General features: G+C 37.2%; 2 protein-coding genes across 5 annotated transcripts in view; one reads left to right on the top strand and one right to left on the bottom strand.

The window, feature by feature from the left end:
• Positions 1 to 22,827, top strand: part of TACR3 (tachykinin receptor 3) — a 107,284-nt gene that overhangs the window by 47,619 nt on the left and 36,838 nt on the right. The gene's annotated exons all lie outside the window — the stretch shown is intronic.
• On the bottom strand, positions 1,125 to 3,695 carry LOC112624446 (calponin-2). Of its 4 annotated transcripts, none has more exons than XR_003119399.1 (2): positions 2,511 to 3,695; positions 1,125 to 1,289 (listed from the first exon to the last, which is right to left on the bottom strand). XR_003119399.1 is itself a non-coding variant. In XM_025384974.1 (2 exons), exon 1 carries the CDS (start codon positions 3,648 to 3,650, stop codon positions 2,721 to 2,723), a length of 930 nt encoding a protein of 309 aa, XP_025240759.1. In that variant the 5' UTR covers positions 3,651 to 3,695; the 3' UTR covers positions 2,070 to 2,247; positions 2,696 to 2,720. The 4 variants fall into 4 exon arrangements, 3 of the variants coding, with proteins under 3 accessions (XP_025240759.1, XP_025240761.1, XP_025240760.1); XM_025384974.1 differs by lacking the exon at positions 1,125 to 1,289 and adding an exon at positions 2,070 to 2,247 and having other exon boundaries at positions 2,696 to 3,695; XM_025384976.1 differs by lacking the exon at positions 1,125 to 1,289 and having other exon boundaries at positions 2,327 to 3,143; positions 3,261 to 3,693.

Here is a 22,827-nt window from a genome sequence, read left to right as displayed (position 1 = left end):
TTTCACTATTCCAGTTGATTGTATTTTTGCAACTCTGTCTTTCTTTGTCATTTATTGAAAAGAATGCCTCTGATGTATTCTATAATCTACTCAAAGCTTCTTTTATTCCAGGAATGACATCTCTTCTAGAAAGTCCAATAATTTTCTAATAGATATCTAACTTTCCTCCATCCCCTCTTGTCTCTCTTTATTTCTCTCGCTTTCTCTGTGTGTTCTTTCTCCTGATAAGACATTTTATATATATGCATGATTAAAGGATAAGGATTGTATTAATACTATTCTACAATTTATTGAGTGACATGAAAAAGGCTGTTTCTAATTTACATGAAACAAAAACATCTCTAAAAATATTATGTCTATATTTTACTATGATTATTTTTGTTAAGATTTTTTCTACTACCATTATGCGACTAAATAAGTTAGATTTTTCATAAATATGTGGAGTTAAAAGGAAATACATTCCATCCTTTTCTCCACAGTTGGTATGTACCTAATGCGTCTTGGAGAGGTTTTATCAGAGATAAATGAGTCCTATTGATTATGCCAATGATTATTATTTGTTCCATTTATGACTAATTTATTTACATAGTACTACTAGCAACACATGAACATTTCCTTTAAAAAACACTCAACAGTCTTAAAAACACTTAGCTACAAAAACTCACTTAACAATGATCAATCAGGTTTTAAAAATGCAATTTACAAAATGGATTGCATTTTAATAGTGTGTTTTCTCTGATATTGACAAATAATACTAGACCATATTTATGTTTGGTTAACATTTATAATGATTTCTAGTATTTGAAAACAAAAAGTAAGAATGACCATTTCCAGATCAATTTACTCATTTCAGATTGTACAAAAATGTATCTACTATGTATGTCATTCAATTTTTTCTTTCAAAAAGCTTTTCTTAAAAATAATGTGCATGAACAACCAAATGGCCTCTGTCACCTACAAATGAATCCTAAAGTGAGGAGAGTTTCAAAAACATGGCCCTCTTACATGAACAGTATCTCTTTCCCCTTTGTAATTTCAACCTGCCTTATATAACATCTCGCTCATGTTGAAAGATACTCTCTTCTTGGGATAATTTCTTTTTTTTTTTTTTTTTTCTCTCTTCTTACAAACAGAGGTTTTACTGTGTTTGGTCCACAATCGTATTTCACATTATCTCATGGAGCAGGGCCCCTGGGTGGGGGTCCCTGTGCAGTACTTGGCGGGGCGTGTGGCCGGGGGAAGATGGAGCAGTATAGCTTGTTGAGACCAGAAAGGAGGAGGGTTGGGGGCTCCTTAAAACCTACTGAGGGGCCGGGCATGGTGACTCACACCTATAATCTCAGCACTTGGGGAGGCCGAGGCGGGTGGATCACATCTGAGGCCAGGAGTTCGAGACCAGCCTGGCCAACATAGAGAAATCCCGTCTCTACTAAAAATACAAAAATTAGCCGGGCGTGGTGGAGCACCTGCAGTCCCAGCTACTCGGGAGGCTGAGGCTGGAGAATCGCTTGAGCCCGGGAGGTGGAGGTGCAGTGAGCCGAGATTGCGCTACTGCACTCTAGCCTGGGTGACAGCCACAACTAAAACAAAACCTACCGAGGCCAGAGTGGGTTGGGGGGCGGGTAGCATGGAGAGGGGATCAGGCTTAGCCCAACAACTCAGAATTTCACTTCCTCCTACAGCCTTCACTTTCCCCACCTGGCCCTGGGGCAAGTCTGAGGGTCTGAGGTCTGTTGGTTCCGGATAAATCCAGTCACTCGGGAGCTGGAGATATTTAGCATCATGGCCTGGCCCCCTTTCCCAGGTGACTGATTTCCCAGCACCTTCTCCACTGTCCCTGCCCCATTCCTCAGGAATAAAAAGCAAAATGTATTTTTCTTTTGTGAATACTTCCTGAAACTTGCAGAGAAACCACAAACTGCTCAGCTGACAAAAGGGGGAAGAGGCGAGGCAACCAGAAACCTTTGGGAACCAGTTAGTCTCTTCTCCCCAGCACAGCCTGAACGTGCCAGCAGGGACCCTCGCCCTACACGCCCTACACGTATCGGGATATGGCCTTGACCTCCCTCCCCGACAGCCCGGTGGCTCAGCCCTGCGAAGGCCCAAGGCAAAGGGGAAAAAAGCTCTGCTGCCTGATCCCACACTGCCACTCACAGACCCTCGGTTGATTGGCAGCACTGAATCAGCTAAGAAAAAAAACAAAGATGAAAACACAGAAAAACCCAAAAACCCAGACGGGGAGATGATGTGGGAANACTGATTTCCCAGCACCTTCTCCACTGTCCCTGCCCCATTCCTCAGGAATAAAAAGCAAAATGTATTTTTCTTTTGTGAATACTTCCTGAAACTTGCAGAGAAACCACAAACTGCTCAGCTGACAAAAGGGGGAAGAGGCGAGGCAACCAGAAACCTTTGGGAACCAGTTAGTCTCTTCTCCCCAGCACAGCCTGAACGTGCCAGCAGGGACCCTCGCCCTACACGCCCTACACGTATCGGGATATGGCCTTGACCTCCCTCCCCGACAGCCCGGTGGCTCAGCCCTGCGAAGGCCCAAGGCAAAGGGGAAAAAAGCTCTGCTGCCTGATCCCACACTGCCACTCACAGACCCTCGGTTGATTGGCAGCACTGAATCAGCTAAGAAAAAAAACAAAGATGAAAACACAGAAAAACCCAAAAACCCAGACGGGGAGATGATGTGGGAAGAGAGCGTGCTGGGAGCCTCAGTAGCCGGCCTCCTCCTGGTAGTAAGGGGGATATTCAGGGACCTCCCCTGGGTCCGGGCAGTCGCCGGCGCCTGAGGGAGCCCCATCGGCCACTGTGCCTTGTGGGCAATACTTGGGGTCATATATCTGTCGGCCCAGGCCGAAGACCTGGCCGCTCTGGTTGGCGCCCTGCGTGTAGCCCATCTGCAGGGACTTGGAGGAGTTGTCACACTTGTCGGTTCCCAGCTTGGTGTCATAGATGTGCCGCCGTGTCCCGGGAGCCGTCATGCCCACCTGGCTCGCACACTTGTTTGTGCCCACCTGGAGGCTAATGGTCGAGTGGTCCATGGGGGGCAGGATATGGTTCTTGGGGTCATAGAGATGCCTCCTCGTGCCGTACGCGGTCATGCCCGACTGGCTGGCGCATTTGTTGGTGCCCATCTGCAGCCCGATGACACACTGGCCGGCCTTCATGGTGGCGTCATCCAAATTCCGCTCCTGCTTCTCCGAGTACTTGACGCCGATGTCCACCCCGCTCTGCAGCCCCTTAGTCTTGGCCTTCCCCGCCAGGGCGAGAAGAGACACCTGCACCTGTGTCATGTTCCCACTCTCAAACAGGTCGTTGGCCTCGAACAGGTCCACGGGGTTCATGCCATAGCTGACCATGGCCTTGATGAAGTTGGACAGGTTTTCTAGCTGGTGCCAGTTCTGCATGGAGCGGTTGATCTTGGGGACGGAGCTCGGCTGTAGCTTGTTCATGAGTGTGCATAAGATAGTTCCGTCCTTCAGGCCTTTCTGGAAGTCGGGGCCGATGGAGAGGCCGGTGAGTCCCTCGATCCAGGTGCGGAGCTCTGCCTCCTTCTGGGGGTCATATTTGGACAGGAGCCGGTTCTTGACCTCGGCGGACAGCCCGTACGAGGCGCCCTTGTTGAACTGCGTGGAGCTCATGGCTGGCTGGCGGGCGGCGGGACGGGGCCGGACGGGACGGGACCTTGGGATAATTTCTTAGTGCTATATCTTAGGTATCATCACAGTAAATAACTGGTGTTATGTTCTGTGTATTTCAGAATAATTTCTCTATAGTACCTGCTTAGTTTCTGTCTTTTATTTCTTTCATATTAGTTCAGATTTTTTTAAACATTTCACTATGCACTCCTAAACAAATTAAAATAAACCCAGTAATTGTAGATTATAGTTTCTCTTCATATGCATGTAATGTTTTTCTAGAAAGAGATAAAAATTTAATCTGAGTGTTTCTTTTATTTTTGAATTCAGTGTCCCAGAGGAAACACAAAGGAAGAGGGATTTTTTTTAAATTTTGTCTCTATATAAATGGTGAGAGTAAGGCAAAACATTTCCTTTTGATTTCATTACTCCACAATTTCAAAGTAGAAATACTAATTCAGACTGGGAGTGTAACCCTTCTAGAATACTTCAAAAAAATAAGACATTTTAAAGTTCCAGTATATATGTCTTCCTCTTGGTTTGTATTCTAGGCTAAAATAATACGAAATGGCCCTTTATGTCATGGACTTCTCAAATAAATCTCTTTGTCCTTGGATTTCTTTTTACAGTCAGTTATTGGTATGACCGTTGATATCTAGGCACTAATACGCATATTGCTGAAAATAATAAAATTTTAAAATATAGCTGGCTCTTCTCTTAATTTTTTTCTTTTTATCTAAAATCAAAATATTAGTCTGGAATTGTTTACAATACAGCTATTACTAGTAATCATGTTATTTTGGATTTTTTCATATGATTACTTAAAACACAGAAGTTTTACCCTGGATGGGCCGTTTATTCATATGTTGTCTCCTAGAGAATACACCTTTGATATTACAGATTGGACATGAGACATTAAAAAAAAGGCTCATGGCTACATGAGTGCAAACTAATCATGACTATTGGGAAAAACCATTCTATACACTACTCTGAGCCAGACTCTTAATTATAAAAGACTACACGGGGTGGAGCAGGATGGTCAAATAGAAGCCTCCACTGATCATCACTCCAGAAGGATACCAATGTAACAACTATCTACACACAAAAAATAATCATTTCATAAGAACCAAAAATCACGAGAGCGCTCACAGTATCTGATTTTAACGTCATATAGCTGAAAGAGACACTGAAGAGTGTAGTAAAGACAGTCTTGAATTGCCAGCGACACCCCCATCCCATCCCCAGCAGCAGCCATGTGGCATGGAGAGAGGATCTGTGCCCTTGGGAGAGAGAGCACACAACAATTGTTAGACATTGCTTGGAATTCAGTGCTACCCTGTCACAGGAGAAAGCAAAATTGACCTGAATCTAGCTGATGCCTGTGCATAGAGGGAATATTTAATCCAGCCCTAGCCAGACGGGAGTCACCCATCCCATGGGTCAGAAGTTGAGTTCCTCTACGCCTCACCACAGTGGGCTAAAGTCCCCTGGGGCTCTAAATAAACTTTAAATGCAGTATAGGCCACAAAGACTGCAACTCCTACGTGAGTCATAGTGCTGTGCCGGACTCACAACAAGTGAACTTGAGTGGTGCACAACCTACTGAGACATCAGTGGGGCTGACTAAGGGAGTGCACGTACCACCTCCCCACAATCCCAGGCAGCAGGACTCATGGGTTCAAAAGGGACTGGCTCCTTCCACTTGGGAAAGGAGAGGAAAGAGTAAAGAAGACTTTGTTTTGCATCTTGGATACTAGCTCAGCCACAATAAGAGAGGGCACCAGTCAGAGTTATGAGGCTCCCTTTCCAGATTCTAGGTCCAGCATGACATTTCTAGACACAACCTGGACTAGAAGGGAACTCACTGCCTTCAAGGGAAGGACTCAGTGACAGCAAGACCCATCGCTGGCTGACTAAAAAGCCTTTGAGAGCTTGAATAACCAGTGGCAATACCCAGGTAGTACACCATGGGCCTTGGGTGAGCCTGAGATTTGCTAGCTTCAAGTGAGACTCAGCACATTCCTAGCTGTGGTGGCTACAGGGAAAAACACCCTCTGCTTGAGAAAAGCTAAGGGAAAAGTAAAGGGGACTTTGTCTTCCATGTTAAGTAACAGCTTAGCCACAAGGAGGTAGAGCACAAAGTGGGCTCTTAGGGTCTCCGATTACAGACCTTGACACTTGGACAACATTTTTGGACCTACCTGGTCCAGATGGCAGCCCACTGCCCTGAAGGGTGAATCCCAGGCCAGGCAGCATTCACCACAAGCTGACTTAAAACACCTGGGCCTTAAGTGAACATAGGTGGTAGTCTGGCAGTACTCCTTTGGGCCTGTGGCAGTGGTGGCCACAGGAAGGGTCGGTCCTCTGCCTTTGAAATGAAGAGGGAAGAAGGGAAACAACTGATTCTTGTGGTTTGAGTGTCAGTTCATCCACAGTACGATAGAACACAAAATAAACTTCTCAGATATTTTACTCTAGTCCCTGACTCCCAGACAGCACCTCTGGACCCACCTAGGAGGAACTCTGGACCCACCAGAACACCTCTGGATCTACCTCTGGAGCTTACTACCCTGAAGGGAAGGACACAAGCCTGGCTGGCTTCGACACCTGCTCATTGTAATAGGCCAGCCTGTAAGCATAGATGGTAGCCAGGTGATGATTAAAACAGGCTTTGGGTGAACCCCAGTGCTGTGTTTGCTTAATGTGTGACCCAGTGCAGTTCCAGTGGTGGTGACCACAGGCTGCTTGTGTCACCTCAACCAGCTCCAGGTGGCTCAGAACCGGAAAGGGGACTATATTTGGAAGAAAGTGAAGGAAGAGAACAAGAGTCTCTGTCTAGAAATCCAGAGAATTCCTCTGGATCTTATCCAAGACCAACAAGGCAGTATCTCTGTGAGTCTGCAAGAACCCCAGCCCTACTAGGTATGTGGTACACCCTAATGCAGATATGACCTAGATCACAACACCCAAGTCCTTTTGAATATCTAGAAATCCTTCCCAAGAAAGATGGGTCCAAATGGGGCTAGACTGCAAAGACTACAATAAATTACAAACTCTTCAATGCCCAGACACAGACAAACATCCGTGACCATCAAGACCATCCAGGAAAACATGACCTCATGCAATGGACTAAACAAGGCATCAACGACCAATTCTGGAGAAACAAAGATATATGACCTTTCAGACAGAGAATTCTAAACTGCAGTTTTAAGGAAACTCAAAGAAATTCAAGAGGGCACAAAGAAGGAATTCAGAATTCTATCAAATAAATTTAACAAAGAGACTGAAATAATTAAAAAGAATCAAGACAAGCTGCTGGAGTTGAAAAATAGAATTTATATACTAAGGAATGCATTAGTCTTTTAATAGCAGAATTGATCAAACAGAAGAAAGAATTAGTGAGCTTGAAGGCAGGCTATTTGAAAATGTACAGTAAGAGAAAACAAAAGAAAAACAAGGCCAGGCACAGTGGCTCAAGCCTGTAATCCCAGAACTTTGGTAGGCCAAGGTGGGCAGATCATGAGGTCAGGAGATCGAGACCATCCTGGCTAACATGGTGAAACTCCATCTCTACTAAAAATACAAAAAATTAGCTGGGAGTGGTGGTGGGCGCCTGTAGTCCCAGGTACTCAGCAGGCTGAGGCAGGAGAATGGCATGAACCCAGGAGGCAGAGCTAGCAGTAAGCCAAGATGGCCCCACTGCACTCTAGCCTGAGTGACAGAGCAAGACTCTGTCTCAAAAGAAAAAAAAAAAGAAAGAAAGAAAGAAAGAAAAACAAATAAAAAACAATGAAGCATACCTACAGCATCTAGAAAATAGCCTCAAAGGGGCTATGTAATTTATACAAAAATCAAATCTAAACTATGCAACTACTACACAAAAACACTGGGTAAATGATCCAGGACATTGAACTAGGCAAAGAGTTCTTGAGTAATACCCCACAAGCACAGGCAACCAAAACCAAAATAGACAAAAGGAGATCACATCAAGTTAAAAAGCTTTTGTGCAGTAAAGGAAGCAATCAGCAAAGTGAAGAGAAAACCCACAGAATGGGAGAAAATATTTGCAATCTCTCCATCTGACAAGGAGTTAATAACCAGAATATATCAGTAACTCAAACAACTCTGTAGGAAAAAAATTCTAATATTCCTATTAAAAATGGGCAAAGGATCTGAATAGACATTTCTCAAAAGAAGACATACAAATGGCAAACAAGCATAGAAAAGATGCTCAACATCATTGATCATCAAAGAAATGCAATTCCAAACTACAATGAGATATCATTTTACCCCAACTAAAATGGCTTTATTCAAAAGTCAGGCAATCACAAATCCTGGCAAGGATGTGGAGAAAAGGGAACTCTCATATAGTTGATGAGAATGTAAATTAACACAAACACTATGGATAACAGTTTGGAGGTTTCTCAAATAAAAATAAAAATAGCACTATCATATGATCCAGCAATCCCACTCCTAGGTACATAACCAAAAGGAAGGAAATCAGCATGTCAAAGAGACATATCCATTCCCATGTTTATTGCAACATTATTCACAATAGCCAAGACTTGGAAGCAACCTAAATGTCCATCAACAGACGAATGGATAAAGAAAATTTGGTACATATACACAATGGAGTACTTTTCAGCCATAAAAGAATGAGATTCTTTCACTTGCAACAACATGGATGGAACTGGAGGTCACTATGTTAAGTGAAATAAACCAGGCACAGAAAGATGAAGTTTGTATGGTCTCACCTATGTGTGGGAGCTAGAAATGAAAATAATTGAGCTCATGGAGATAGAGAGTAGAAGGAAGGTTCCAGAGGTTGGAAGTGTAGTGGAAAAGTGGGAGTGAAGTGAGGAGTGTTATTGGGTACAAAAATATAGTTCAAAGAATGAATAAGTTCCCATATTATATAGCACAATGGAATGACTACAGTCATCAATAATTTAATCGTATATTTAAAATTACTAAAAGAGTATCATTAGATTGTAATACAAAGAATAAATGCTTGAAGTGATGGATACCCCATCCTGATATGATTATTATACATTGCATGCCTGTATCAAAATGTCTCATGTAACTCATAAATGCATACATCTACTATGTACCCACACAAATAAATAATAAATAATGAAAGACTAGCAGATGCTGATTGAACTCCCAATTACTCGTGTACAAGAATACATAAGAGTTGGAAAAATTTTAGGCTAGTCACCAGCAGACCTTTGTAAATATTGAAGAGCATTGCTTCCATTTCTCTTTCTCCCACTATTTTTAGAAATTGTGGTCAATTTCAAGCCTTGTGAATTATATTCTTTGAAATATAGCCAGTAGAAATATCTCACATTTTTATGTTATATAGAACCTAGCATATTTAAACTTTGAAGTAATATGAAACCTTTAGATAATTTTGGATTAACTACTCCCACTCAATTTTTATTATGCCCTGCCTAAGTAGGAACAGTTTAAAAATAACGACACTGGTTTTAACTAGCACTAGGTAAAAAGACTAAATATTACCCTTGAGAAATAAGTTAATACTTTTAAAAATATTTCCTCACCATTAAAATTAGAGTGTTGAACCTCTTAAATGTAGCTGAGTATTTAACTTAAGAATCCCTATACTTTAAAGAAAAGTATATTCAACTAATTTCAAAATATAGAATATTTTGAAAGCCTAGGCTAAGTTTAGTTCAATTTTTTCAATGATAATTGGTTACTAATCTTGTCAAAGCTCTCCTTCAAGAAATGTGTACTAGTCAATACATTACTATGATATTCAAGTTGGAAATTGAAATTACAATACTTCTATAAATTTTAAGAGAGAATGCTTTCTTAACATTATCCTGTTTGCTGAGAAAGTTATATTAATGCTTACATTCCAATTTGAGAATAATTTAATATCTAGAAAAGGAAACTGAACCTTGTCAACTTTATTCTACTTATTAGTAGATAGTCAAAGATTTTGGCTACCTTTTAAAACGTTGGCTAAAATGCCATGTATGAAAATCATTATTGAAACTATCTGTTTAAAATTATAACAATTATACAACAAAATTTGAAACTTTATGTCTTTACTTAATACACCATACATTGGCATATGAAAAGTTGAATTTTAAATATCTAGTGTTCAACTCACAAACTGACTTAAAACACACTTACAGCTTTAAAAAGCTATTCTAGATTGATAGATCTGATAAGAATCTAAAATTTAATGAATCCTTTGCCTTGCTCTTATTCTGTACTAAAATCAAAGACTGTGTAAGGAGGAAATGAGTAGAGGGGCTAACAGATTTCGTATTTAGGATATTTGGTAAAAGAAATTAAATAGACTATTTAATTGTCTTAGTCTTGCCAATATCATACTGTTTCCTAAGTAAGAAAACTATAGATATCTTCTCAAAGTCATTTGTAATGCTTCTTAGAGTTAGCGTCTTATTTATAGCTCACTAAATCCATATGACTACAATTTGAACTCATTCACTTTGGAAACAGAAAATATGTGCTATCCATCTCTTCTACATAGTATTTTCATAGATAAAGACTACTTACATCTTTCCATCTCAGGTTGGAAGAAAATGTAGTCACATTCTCCTATAAATAATTTTAAAATCCTTGGCAATGACAAAATACATCCCAAAATATATGTGTGAGGGAAACAAATGAATCCCTACTGGCATCTTTGAGTAACTATGTGTAACATTGGCCTTATACAACATAAATGCTACAAGACCAATGATTAATTAGCAAGATGGAAAGAGAATAAATTATACTAATCAAGAGTTATATGAATTGGACATAAAACATAATATTTAAATGATTACAATTATAAAATGCATCAATAAGTAAAAAGAAGTGGTGTCTATATAGGGAATGGAAACAATGTGAATAGTTATACTATATCAGATCCACCTTCATTCACCAAAGATAATTTATTACAAATTCCTACTGTGGAAATGGAATAGAGAAAGTTCATCTGAATTCAGGAAAGATGTTTTCTAGTCTTCTGTTAGCATTGTGAATCAGATAAAGAAAAATGAACTGGTTTCAAGTTGCATTAGTATTGGTTCAATGCCAAACCTCCGCATGTGTTGATAAAGAGAATCATCTCCACTTGAAGGAAAGGTTCTAAGAACATGCTGCAAAGCTTTGCCCTCAGTACTAGTATGTTCAAATTTGATCAATAACAAAAATATCAATTCTTGGTCATGAAAGTAATTCTGTAGATACAGACAGGCTATTAAATGACTGAATTAGGAACTAGCAAAGCCAAGAGCTCTGTGCCATGTGCATGACAGGTTGTGCATGCAGTGCCTTGGCCCCACAGCTAACTAGAAAGAACAGGGTCGTGGATGTGAAAGATCCTTGTATTCCTGTTCTTGCCCTGTCTAGGAGTAATCTTGGTCAGACGTATTTAACTTTATTATGCCCTGTTTGCTGAAAATTGTGGAGGTTTAAATAAGGTTGTGTGTAGGGAACTTTTGGAATTAAAATTGTGGTTCTAGTGCCTAGCACTGTATCTTTCACACAAGAGGCATTTAGTTCATGTGGATATTTGCCTTTTCTCCTGTCACTGCATATCTTTTCCAATATAAAGAATCTCAAATTGGATGCAGAACTCATTTCCAGACATTAATGTCTGATTCTCCTTTTTTTCTTTTAATTAAGAATTTGTTCAGATGGCTGTAGATTTTGTCAAGATTTATAGTCAAGATAATTACATTAAAGATAAAATTAGTTTCTAAGTGTCCTAAGGTTTTCTCTGGTTTTCTGTGCATTAATTGTAACAAGAAATATAAATGTCAAATTTCCTGTGGCTATATTCACCACAGTGACAACAGCAGCAACAGCCACAGAGGAAATGGAGTCATTTTCCATTTTTCTTTCTCAGATTAGGCCTGTAAACTAAATCTCTTACTCTTGGATAATATCCATTATAGCAAGTTGAACCAAGAATTTGATAGCACATTTCTTTCTCTGTGTTTTAGTATTTACATCATATTTTATGCTATTAATCTGAACTTCTGCTTAACAGTTGTCTTCCTTAACTACCCCGCTTAGTGATCGATATAACACAATGTGTACACATTTTCACATTTTTCTAAGAGACAACTGGCTGTGCAGTATCAGCAGTAAATGTTCAAGGTAATTGAAAAACTGCTAAAATGCTGGCTTTGTGAAAAGACTGGAACTTTTGTCTGACTCTTTTTCCATACCAATTTATTTATCTTTATGTACTTTGTTGTAATAAAAAAAAAACTTGAAATTACCCATATGACTTAGACTTCCAATGTTAATACATCATGGAGGTGTTCAAGCTCATATATAATATAGTTGTGATTTACCTATTTTTATGTCCCTCTCTCATTTCTACATTTTCAAGTCACATTTCCACTTATTTCCATGCGTCATTCCTTAATAATTTGTCATAATAATTATTGTTATTCATATTATTATTAATCATAAAACCATAATATCTCCTTTTAAAAACTAATGTATTCTTTCTTTTAAAAAGGCATGTTATCATCTTGGTATAAAACTAACGTTTTAATAGTAAGTTTTCTAGGGAAATAAAAGTCAAGAACTAGAAAAAAATTTTAAATTTCTGTTATGTATTATAAAATATCTTCCCAAAAGAGAAAAATATTATAAGAATTGTATATAGAAATCCATGATTATTTACCAATTATTTTTCATTCAGATATTTTGAGAAAAGTTTTTATTTTGACTAATGAATCAATGAATATCATTAGAATATATCTATCTCATATCATTCTGAAATTATATAAATATTTTAACCCAGCAGTGCATGAAGAAAATGTATGCAATTGGTTCTTTAAAAGCTTTTGCTTAAAAGAAAAATAGCTAAAAACAAAACAAAGTCAGAAAACATCTAAAACTTCTGATGGGCTTGTATAATATTACCATATATACAATTCAACTAGTGTTTCTAACTGAAACAATGAAGCTTAAAGAAAACTAATAGCTCTTTGCTAATTCTAGTAACTTTACCCCATCTCACGGTACAACTTGCAGTCAGGAGAGCCTTCTACATCTGAGTTGTATATTGATTGCCAATACCACATGCTTTAAACCCTTTGATTAAATATTCCTCCTGCTCTCTATATGTGGCAGTAAATGTGAAACATTTTGAAAAGCCTAGAAAAGTTTTAAAAATTTTTTTTTGTGGTTTTCCAGTAGTACTGAAGAAGTGGAAATGATTATTCCACTTCTTAAACCCTTTGATTAAATATTCCTCCTGCTCTCTATGTGTGGCAGTAAATGTGAAACATTTTGAAAAGCCTAGAAAAGTTTTTAATTTTTTTTTTGTAGTTTTCCAGTAGTACTGAAGAAGTGGAAATGATTATTCCTTTTTAAAAAGATAAGAAAATATAAACATTTAGGATGAAATAGCTAAAGCATTTCAGTGCTTGGCAATCATTTGAAAAAGTTTCTCTATGGATTATCTGCTAATACTACTCATTCTGCAAGTACAAGTTCGGGAGAGATGGAATCAGGTTCAAGCATCATGAATTTCTAGCAGGAAAATGAAACTCAGCATATGAAATCTGTAACAATTGCCATCATTATCAATACTTCATGAAACATACACACAGGCACACACACAATTTAGAATTATGTCAATTATTACAGATTTTATACAACCATTATATAGAGCTTTGACACATATTGTTGTACTCATCCTCACAAAAATCCTAGGAGTGAGGCCTGGTAGACATTGTTATCCCTCATTTAACAAATCAAGAAACTGAAGCTCTGGGACATGAATGTTGCCCAAACTGACAGGTAGTGCAAGTAGAGTTCCTTCCTACAGAATGCAAAACAACTGTTATCTCTACTATTTTGAACTGCAAAGAATTGGTAGCTACCCTTAGGCAATCTCTCTCTCTCTCTCTCTCTCTCTCTCTCTCTCTCTCTCTCTCTCATAATGTCTCACTCTGTCGCCAGACTGGCAATCTCTCCTCTACTGAAATTTCCTGTTTATCATTCCATTCTACATCCTGATTTACTCTAGAAAAGTGCTGTCCAGATCCTGGAGAGGATGTGGAGAAATAGGAACACTTTTACACTGTTGGTGGGATTGTAAACTAGTTCAACCATTATGGAAAACAGTATGGCGATTCCTCAAGGATCTAGAACTAGATGTACCATATGACCCAGCCATCCCATTACTGGGGATATACCCAAAGGATTATAAATCATGCTGCTATAAAGACACATGCACACGTATGTTCATTGCGGCACTATTCACAATAGCAAAGACTTGGAATCAACCCAAATGTCCATCAGTGACAGACTGGATTAAGAAAATGTGGCACATATACACCATGGAATACTATGCAGCCATCAAAAAGGATGAGTTTGTGTCCTTTGTAGGGACATGGATGCAGCTGGAAACCATCATTCTTAGCAAACTATCACAAGAACAGAAAACCAAACACCGCATGTTCTCACTCATAGGTGGGAACTGAACAATGAGATCACTTGGACTCGGGAAGGGGGACATCACACACTGGGGCCTATTATGGGGAGGGGGAAGGGGGGAGGGATTGCATTGGGAGTTATACCTGATGTAAATGATGAGTAGTTGGGTGCTGACGAGTTGATGGGTGCAGCACAGCAACATGAAACAAGTATACATATGTAACAAACCTGCACGTTATGCACATGTACCCTAGAACTTAAAGTATAATAATAATAAAAAAAAGTGCTGTCCAATAAAAAGTTTTTCAGTGATAGAAATGTTCCATATCTGAACTATCCAACACAGTAGCTGCTAGCCGCATGTAGCTATTCAACACCTGAAGTATGGCTACCACAAAGGACTAAGTTTATTTTATTTTACTTTATTTTATTCCAGTTATGTAAGGTTAAATTTAAATAGCCACATGCAGAAGTGGCTATCATATTGGTCAGCACTGCTCTAAAAAGGCATAAAAACAATAAAACAAATCCAGTAGTTATTACAAAACCAGTGTTTACTCTCATTTATTGTGATAATGTAGTACAGCATGAATACAATCAGAAAGTGCCATTAATTTTAACAAACATAGAAATTCACTTGCCTTTTTGAAATTTTGTGTTGATACATAATTATCGTATATATTTTTGGGGTACATGTGATATTCTGATACATGAACACAATGTATGGTAATCTAATCAGTTAGTATATCCATCAGCTCAAAAATTATTATACCTTTGTGTTGGGAGCATTCCAGATCTTTCTTACAGCTATTCTAAAATGTGCAAGAAATTACTGTTGCATACTTTACCCTAATCACCCTACTGTTATTAAACACTGGAATTTATTCCTTATATCTACCTGTATGTATGTATCCATTAATCAACCTCTCCTTAACCCCCCTCCATCCTACCCTTCCCAGCCTCTGGTAATCACCATTCTACTCTGTACTTCCATGAGATCAGTTTTCACATAGCTCCCACATATGGGTGAGTACATGCAATATTTGTCTTTCTGTGCCTGGCTTATTTCTCTTAGCATAATGTCCTCCAGTTCCATCCATGTTGCTGCAAATGGCAGGATTTCATTCTTTTTTATGGCTGAACAATATTATCTTGTAGATATACCACATTTTATTTAGTATTTGATGTTTCCTTTTTATAACTGACAAATAATAATAATTTGTTTAAAAAGCAACACTTTTTCTATTTTTATTCATTTTTTAATTGACAATAATTGTATTCTCTATTCCTTTTTAAAATTGACAAAGAATAATTTTATACACTTATGAGGTACAATGTGATTATATATGTATTTACGTATATAAATATGTATATCCATATTTTAGGATGATTGAATCAAGCTAATTAACATATCCATCACCTCACATATTTATCATTTTTTGTTGTGAGAACATTTGAAATTTATTCTCTTAGCAATTTCAAAATACATAATATAGTCATCATGCTGTTCAGTAGACCTTGAAAACTTATTGTATCACCTATCTAACTGAAATTTTGTACCCTTCAATCATCATCTCCCATTCCCTCCCAGAATCACCTCTAGTAACCACAATTCTACTCTCTGCTTCTACTAGTTTGACATTTTTAGATTACACATGTAAGTGAGATTATGAAGTATTTGTCCTTCTGTGCCTGGCTTATGTAACTTAGCATAATGTCCTTCAGTTTCATTCATGTTATTGCAAATGGTAGAATTTCCTTCTTTTTAAAGGCTGAATAGTATTTCATTATGTATATATGCTACGTTTTTTATCCATTCATCCACTGATGTATACATGGGTTGATTACATACCTTGGCTATTGTGAATAATGTTGCAATAAACTGGGAATTGCAGATGTCTTTTGAGATACTGATCTCAATTCCTTCGGGTATGTATACAGAGGTGAGATTGCTGAATCATATAACAGTTGTTTAATTTTTAGCTTTCTGAGTAACCTTCATACTGCTTTACACAATGGCTGTACTAATTTACATTCCCAACAACAGTGTACAAGGAAGGGTTCCCTTTTCTCCACATTCTCCCCAGTACTTATCTTCCATTTTTTAAATAGCCATTCTAACAGGTTTGAGGTAATATATCATTGAGGTTTTAATTTGAATTTCCCTCATGATTAGTAATGTTGAACATTTTTTCATGTATCAAAAGAATAATCTAAAGGCATCACACTATCTTATTTTAAAATATATTACAAAACTATAGTAATCAAAATGGCATGGTACTGGAATAAAAAAAAAATACACATAGACCAATGAAACAGAACAGTGATCCCAGAAATGAACTCACACATTTACAATCAATTGATTTTAACAAAGTTACCAAGAACACGTAATTGAAAACGAACAGTTTCTTCAATAAATGGTATGGGGGACCTTGGATATACACATGCAGAAGAATAAAATTGGACCCTTATCTCATAGTATATAAAAATCAACTCAAAATGGATTAAAGACTTAAATGTAAGCCTTGAAACTATAAAACTACTAGAAGAAAAAATAGGGGAAAAGCTTTATGACATTTGTCTGAGTAATGATTTTTTGGGGGTTTAGCCTCAAAGCACTGGCAACAAAAGCAAAAACAGACAAACAAGATTTCATCAGACTAAAAAGCTTCTGCACAGCAATGAAAACAATCAATAGAGCAGGGGTGTCCAATCTTTTGGATTCCTTGTGCCACATTAGAAAAAAAAGAATTGTCTTGGGCCACACATAAAATATACCAACACTAATGATAGCTGATGAGCTAAAAGAAAAAAATAATTGCAAAAAAAAAATCTCATAACATTTTTAAAAATTTATGAATTTGTGTTGGGCCACATTCAAAGCCATCCTGGGCAACATGGCAGCCTGTGGGCCACAGATTGGACAAGCTTGCAATAGAGTAAAGATACAACCAGTGGATTAGGAGAAAAAAATTGTAAACCATACATCTTATAAGAGGTTAGTATCCAAAATACATAAGGAAGTCAAACAACTAAAGAGCAAGAAAACAAATAACTTGATTTTAAAATGGGCAAAAGAGCAGACATTTCTCAAAAAAAAGTATGCAAATGGCCAATAAATATGTGAAAAAAAACCTCTCTACATCACTAATCATTAGGGAAGTGCATATTTTTCTCTATTCTTATTACAAGGTTAGGAGTATTTCAACTGAATTTTGCCACAAGTAAGATTTCCTTTGCCAAAAAGAGCCTTTTTAAATTTCTTGCATTTCTGACATTGTACATAACACAGCATATATACATACATATCTTTGCAATATTTTATAATGGGTAAAAACATAAACCACAGGGTCAGACAGCATAGTTTGATTCTTGCATTGTCAGTTACTGCTTTACTGCATCTTAATATCTCACCCTCCATTTTCTTATTTATAAAATACTAAAATAATATTTTTCTTGCAATGTTTTGATGAGGGTTAATCTAGATAATATATATATCAAAGTGTCTGGTTCCTAATGTCCATAAATATGCAAATCCAATCTGCACTTACTATGCCATATTCATGAAACAAATATAAACCTAATTATGATTATTAATAAAAAATAAAGCTTATGATAGGTCTAGAAACACAGCTAGCATTGATTGGTACTTATTATGTGCCATACACCTTATTTAGGTTTAGATAGATTAGACATTGAATCCTTACAACTGCATAAGGAAGAAATCACTGTTATTTTCATTTTACAGATAAAGAAATAATTAGAACAGTTGAGTAACTTGCCTGTTTTATTTAACAATAGAGTCAGGATTTGAACCCAGAAAGTCTGATTCTAGAGAATGTGTTCTTTATCTCCATATTACACTGATTATTTCTGTACTTTACTCAAGAAGGAAACAAAAAATAAGATAAAGCATTTCTTTATGTATTTAATTACCAGTACCATTGAATTATATTATTGTATTATTTACATATTCTGAGAAAAAAGTTTTTTGTGTGGTAAACTAACCAAAATGTATAACATCATTTCTAAAGAGAAAATATTTTCCAATATCAGCAATCAAAATTCATCCAAGTACTAGCGTCAACTTAAAACTTAATTCTCAGAAATAAACTCATGAGTAAGCTGGGTCTGCACATACCTACCAAAGTGAGATGCATTAAGGTAAAATCTGTGTTTTGATTGATTAAAAATTGTAAATCAGCTCAATACATAGTATTTTGTGGTTTTTAGTTGAGATGGGTTTGTTTTCTAACATTCAACAGGTCTTTTGCTACATACTAAATTAAAACAGTACATAAACCCCCTTAGCAAATTCTCCTCAGTTAATTAACCTAAATCATACTGAGAGTAATTAATGGTTGTATTGCAATGAAAACAACTCTACAGTAAATACATTGTTGTTGTTAAATCTTAGTAAACACACATAAATTTAACTGTTTATTTTTTGAGAACATCTGGATTCTTAAGCCAAATGAGCACAAAGTTTTATGTGTGCATATGAGAGAGGAAGAAGGATGAGGGAGGGGGAGAAAGAGAGAGAGATTGTGTTAGGAAGGAGAGTGATGATACAAAGCAAAAGAAAGGAAAAGTTTATAGTATAATGGAAAGAGAATTGAAATTCAGGACTGCTGGGTGCTAGACTGGTACTGATTCAGTAATATGTTGGTAGGGTCATCATTTTTCTCTAGGCTCATTAACTTATTTGTAAAATAATAAGACAGAACTACCTCTAAGTTCTCTTCCAATTATAGACATCAATGATTGAGATTCATCAAATATTTACTCAACATCTAATGTGTACCAGGCATTGTGCACAAGTGATTTTATTTAAATCTTATAAAAGGGTTTATATTTCAAGCCATAAATATTAGTTGGCTAAGCTCACAAAAAATTCTTAGTGGGTTCCGTGCACTTGATTTTGGTTAGAGCCGAAGTTTTCTGTCACACCATTGACGTTAAGCAAGTCACCAAAGCCACCCACTTTATATTAAGCATGGGAAGGCTTAGAAGAATCCTTCACGATCAGGCTCTGAGTTGTCGGCAAGTTATGTTTTGCGCAGGGGTAGGAGTGGGAAGATACACACTTAAGTTCAGTTTAGCATGGAGACCTCTCCCCTCAAAAATGGAAGTTCTTCTTTCAGTTGATAAGACTCCAGTCCCTATACTTCTTTCTCTTCAATCTCAGTCATTGCTCCACCTCATTCCTTCCTCTTCCACCCTTAGCCCTATCTAGTTGTCAGAAAGAAAATATATATGTGCTTTGATCTACATTTAGCCAAGTCTTTTAGTGGGAGATAAATCATTGATACTGAGAGTATTAAATCATACTTATAGTACAATGTCATGCTTATATGTAGTAGTTTTGTCTCCATTACTCATATAAATATGCATATATATGTGCATATATAATGTATGTAATATATTTGTATGCGCAGACCCAGCAATCAAATGGTGAAGCAAGCAAGTCACAATGGAGAATGAAACTAGCTCAGAATCTTCGATTTAAAAAATTCCCAACTCTAAAACCTTTTGTAGCACAGACTACATATTATTTTATTTTACACTCCCAACAATGCTCTGGATTAGATAGAAAAGGTGTTATCTTACTTGAGAAATGCATAAGCAAATAAGGAAGATGAAGCTGGAGAAACTAAAGGTGAAATGGAAAGGGATAAATGTGAAAACCTTTTAAAATAATCACCAGAGTTGGGTTACTATTAGCTATGGATATTGAGAGACTGGAAGTGAAAAAGTTCTGTTTTAAGATGAATTGCTAAGAAAATGAGGACACTATTGACAGAAAATAGAAAGCAATTTCTGTGCAAAAATCCAGCAATTGTTGAAGAAGGTGAATTCACTTTAGGAAAATTCAACAAGGTGAAATAGCTTATGTGCAGCAAGAGGTACTTTACAGTTTATGCTGATGAAGATGACAACTGATGGCCATTTATGAACAGAGATTCATATTAATGCATTCTGTACTCTGATTATAAATGTTCATGAAGAGAACAGCATCCTATTACACTCTTTAAATGGCAAAATAATAGCTAGCATAGCTGCACCACCTCTGGGTATTGTGAGCACACATTTTTTCTTCTCACTGTTTATGTTTCTTCCTCCCAATCTCATTCCCCCAACCTCCTGGAGGCCAAGTCAGAGGAGCAGAGAAAAATCATTTTGTCAGAACTATTGGCTTCTATTTACATTTACCTCATTTGAAATTTTTATTTCTAATTCAGTAAAAGAAAGATTTTTGAGCAATGCATAAAATTCCATTGATATCATTGTTCCTCTTCATTAGAGGTTACTAGTTAATAACAGATTAATAAAATAACCTTTGGGAAAAAACAAATTAATGACCAATAATTTACGCAGTGGCTTTTGTGCTCTCAAAAGTAAAAGGGTAAATGCCACCTGCCTTCTAGTCCTATTTAGTTTTGCATTATATGTATAACCAGCTTGTATTTATAACTATGTGTAATCTCTTAGCTTCTGCCCTTTCGTGAGCAGAAGATGAATTTCTAGGTGCTTATTTCACATGGTGATAGATCGATTGGTTCTGACTCATATTTATGTACTTTCTTCAGCTTCTATTTTGAAAGACTTGCTTTTTTTAAAGAAAAGAACTAACTAAAGTTGGGAATATTTGTGGTCATAAAACAGAACAAATGCAACAAACCTATGGAGGAATTAAACCCCAAGACAATGGGCTCAGGAAAACACCCAGCTATTTTTTAAACGATTCAACTTAAATTAGAAATCAGCTCATTTAAATTGCAATGACCTGGATAAGGTTAGAGACTATCATTCTAAGTGAAATAATTCATGAATGGAAAACCAAACATTGTATGTTCTAACTGGCATGAGATGGTATCTCATTGTGGTTGTGATTTGCGTTTCTCTGATGACCAGTGATGATGAGCATTTTTTCTTGTGTCTGTTGGCTGCATAAATGTCTTCTTTTTGAGAAGTGTCTGTTCATATCCTTTGCCCCCTTTTTGAAGGGGTTGTTTTTTTTTTTCTTGTAAATTTGAGTTCTTTGTAGATTCTGGATAATAGCCCTTTGTTAGATGGGTAGAGTGCAAAAATGTTTTCCCACTCTGTAGGTTGCCTTTTCACTCTGATGGTAGTTTCTTCTGCTGTGCAGAAGTTCTTTAGTTTAAGTAGATCCCATTTGTCTATTTTGGCTTTTGTTGCCATTGCTTTTGGTGTTTTAGTCATGAAGTCCTTTCCATGCCTATGACCTGAATGGTGTTGCCTAGGTTTTCTTCTAGGGATTTTATGGTTTTAGGTCTAACATTTAAGTCCTTAATCCATCTGAATTAATTTTTCTATAAGGTGTAAGGAAGGGATCGAGTTTCAGTTTTCTACATATGGCTAGCCAGTTTTCCCAGCATAATTTATTAAATAGGGAATCCTTTCTCCATTTCTTGTTTTTGCCAGGTTTGTCAAAGATCAAATGGTTGTAGATGCGTGCTATTATTTCTGAGGGCTCTGTTCTGTTCCATTGGTCTATATCTCTGTTTTGGTACCAGTACCATGCTGTTTTGGTTACTGTAGCCTTGTAGTATAGTTTGAAGTCAGGTAACGTGATGCCTCCAGCTTCGTTCTTTTTGTTTAGGGTTGTCTTGGCAATGCAGGCTCTTTTTTGGTTCCATATGAACTTTAAAGTACTTTTTTCCAATTCTGTGAAGAAAGTCATTGGTAGCTTGATGGGGATGGCATTGATTCTATAAATTACCTTGGGCAGTATGGCCATTTTCATGATATTGATTCTTCCTATCCATGAGCATGGAATGTTCTTCCATTTGTTTGTGTCCTCTTTTATTTTGTTGAGCAGTGGTTTGTAGTTCTCCTTGAAGAGGTCCTTCCCATCTCTTGTAAGTTGGATTCCTAGGTATTTTATTCTCTTTGTAGCAATAGTGAATGGAAGTTCACTTACAATTTGTCTCTCTGTCTGTTATTGGTGTATAGGAATGCTTGTGATTTTTGCACATTGATTTTGTATCCTGAGACTTTGCTGAAGTTGTTTATTAGCTTAAGGAGATTTGAGGCTGAGACGATGGGGTTTTCTGAATATACAATCATGTCATCTGCAAACAGGGACAATCTGACTTCCTCTTTTCCTAATTGAATACCCTTTGTTTCTTTCTCCTGCCTGATTGCCCTGGCCAGAACTTCTAACACTATGTTGAATAGGAGTGGTGAGAGAGGGCATCCTTATCTTGTGCTGGTTTTAAAAGGGAATGCTTCCAGTTTTTGCCCATTCAGTATGATATTGGATGTGGGTTTGTCATAAATAGCTCTTATTATTTTGAGATACGTTCCATCAATACCTAGTTTATTGAGAGTTTTTAGCCTGAAGGGCTGTTGAATTTTGTCAAAGGTCTTTTCTGCATCTATTAAGATAATCATGTGATTTTTGTCATTGGTTCTGTGTATGTGATGGATTAATTTATTGATTTGTGTATGTTGAACCAGCCTTGCATCCCGGGGATGAAGCTGACTTGATTGTGGTGGATATGCTTTTTGATGTGCTGCTGGATTCGGTTTGCCAGTATTTTATTGAGGATTTTCACATCGATGTTCATCAAGGATATTGGCCTAAAATTCTCTTTTTTTGTTGTGTCTCTGCCAGGCTTTGGTATCAAGATGACGCTGGCTTCATAAAATGAGTTAAGGAGGATTCCCTCTTTTTCTAGTCATTGGAATAGTTTTGGAAGGAATG

The sequence above is a fragment of the Theropithecus gelada genome, chromosome 5 (genome assembly GCF_003255815.1).
Source record: "Theropithecus gelada isolate Dixy chromosome 5, Tgel_1.0, whole genome shotgun sequence".
NCBI classification, from domain to species: Eukaryota; Metazoa; Chordata; class Mammalia; order Primates; family Cercopithecidae; genus Theropithecus; species Theropithecus gelada.
Note: the sequence above shows the minus strand (reverse complement) of the source record. Positions and strands in the feature narration are given on the sequence as shown.

Coding starts and splice junctions, on each gene's coding strand:
- LOC112624446 (XM_025384974.1), bottom strand. CDS start 3,650: ATGAGCTCCACGCAGTTCAACAAGGGCGCCTCGTACGGGCTGTCCGCC.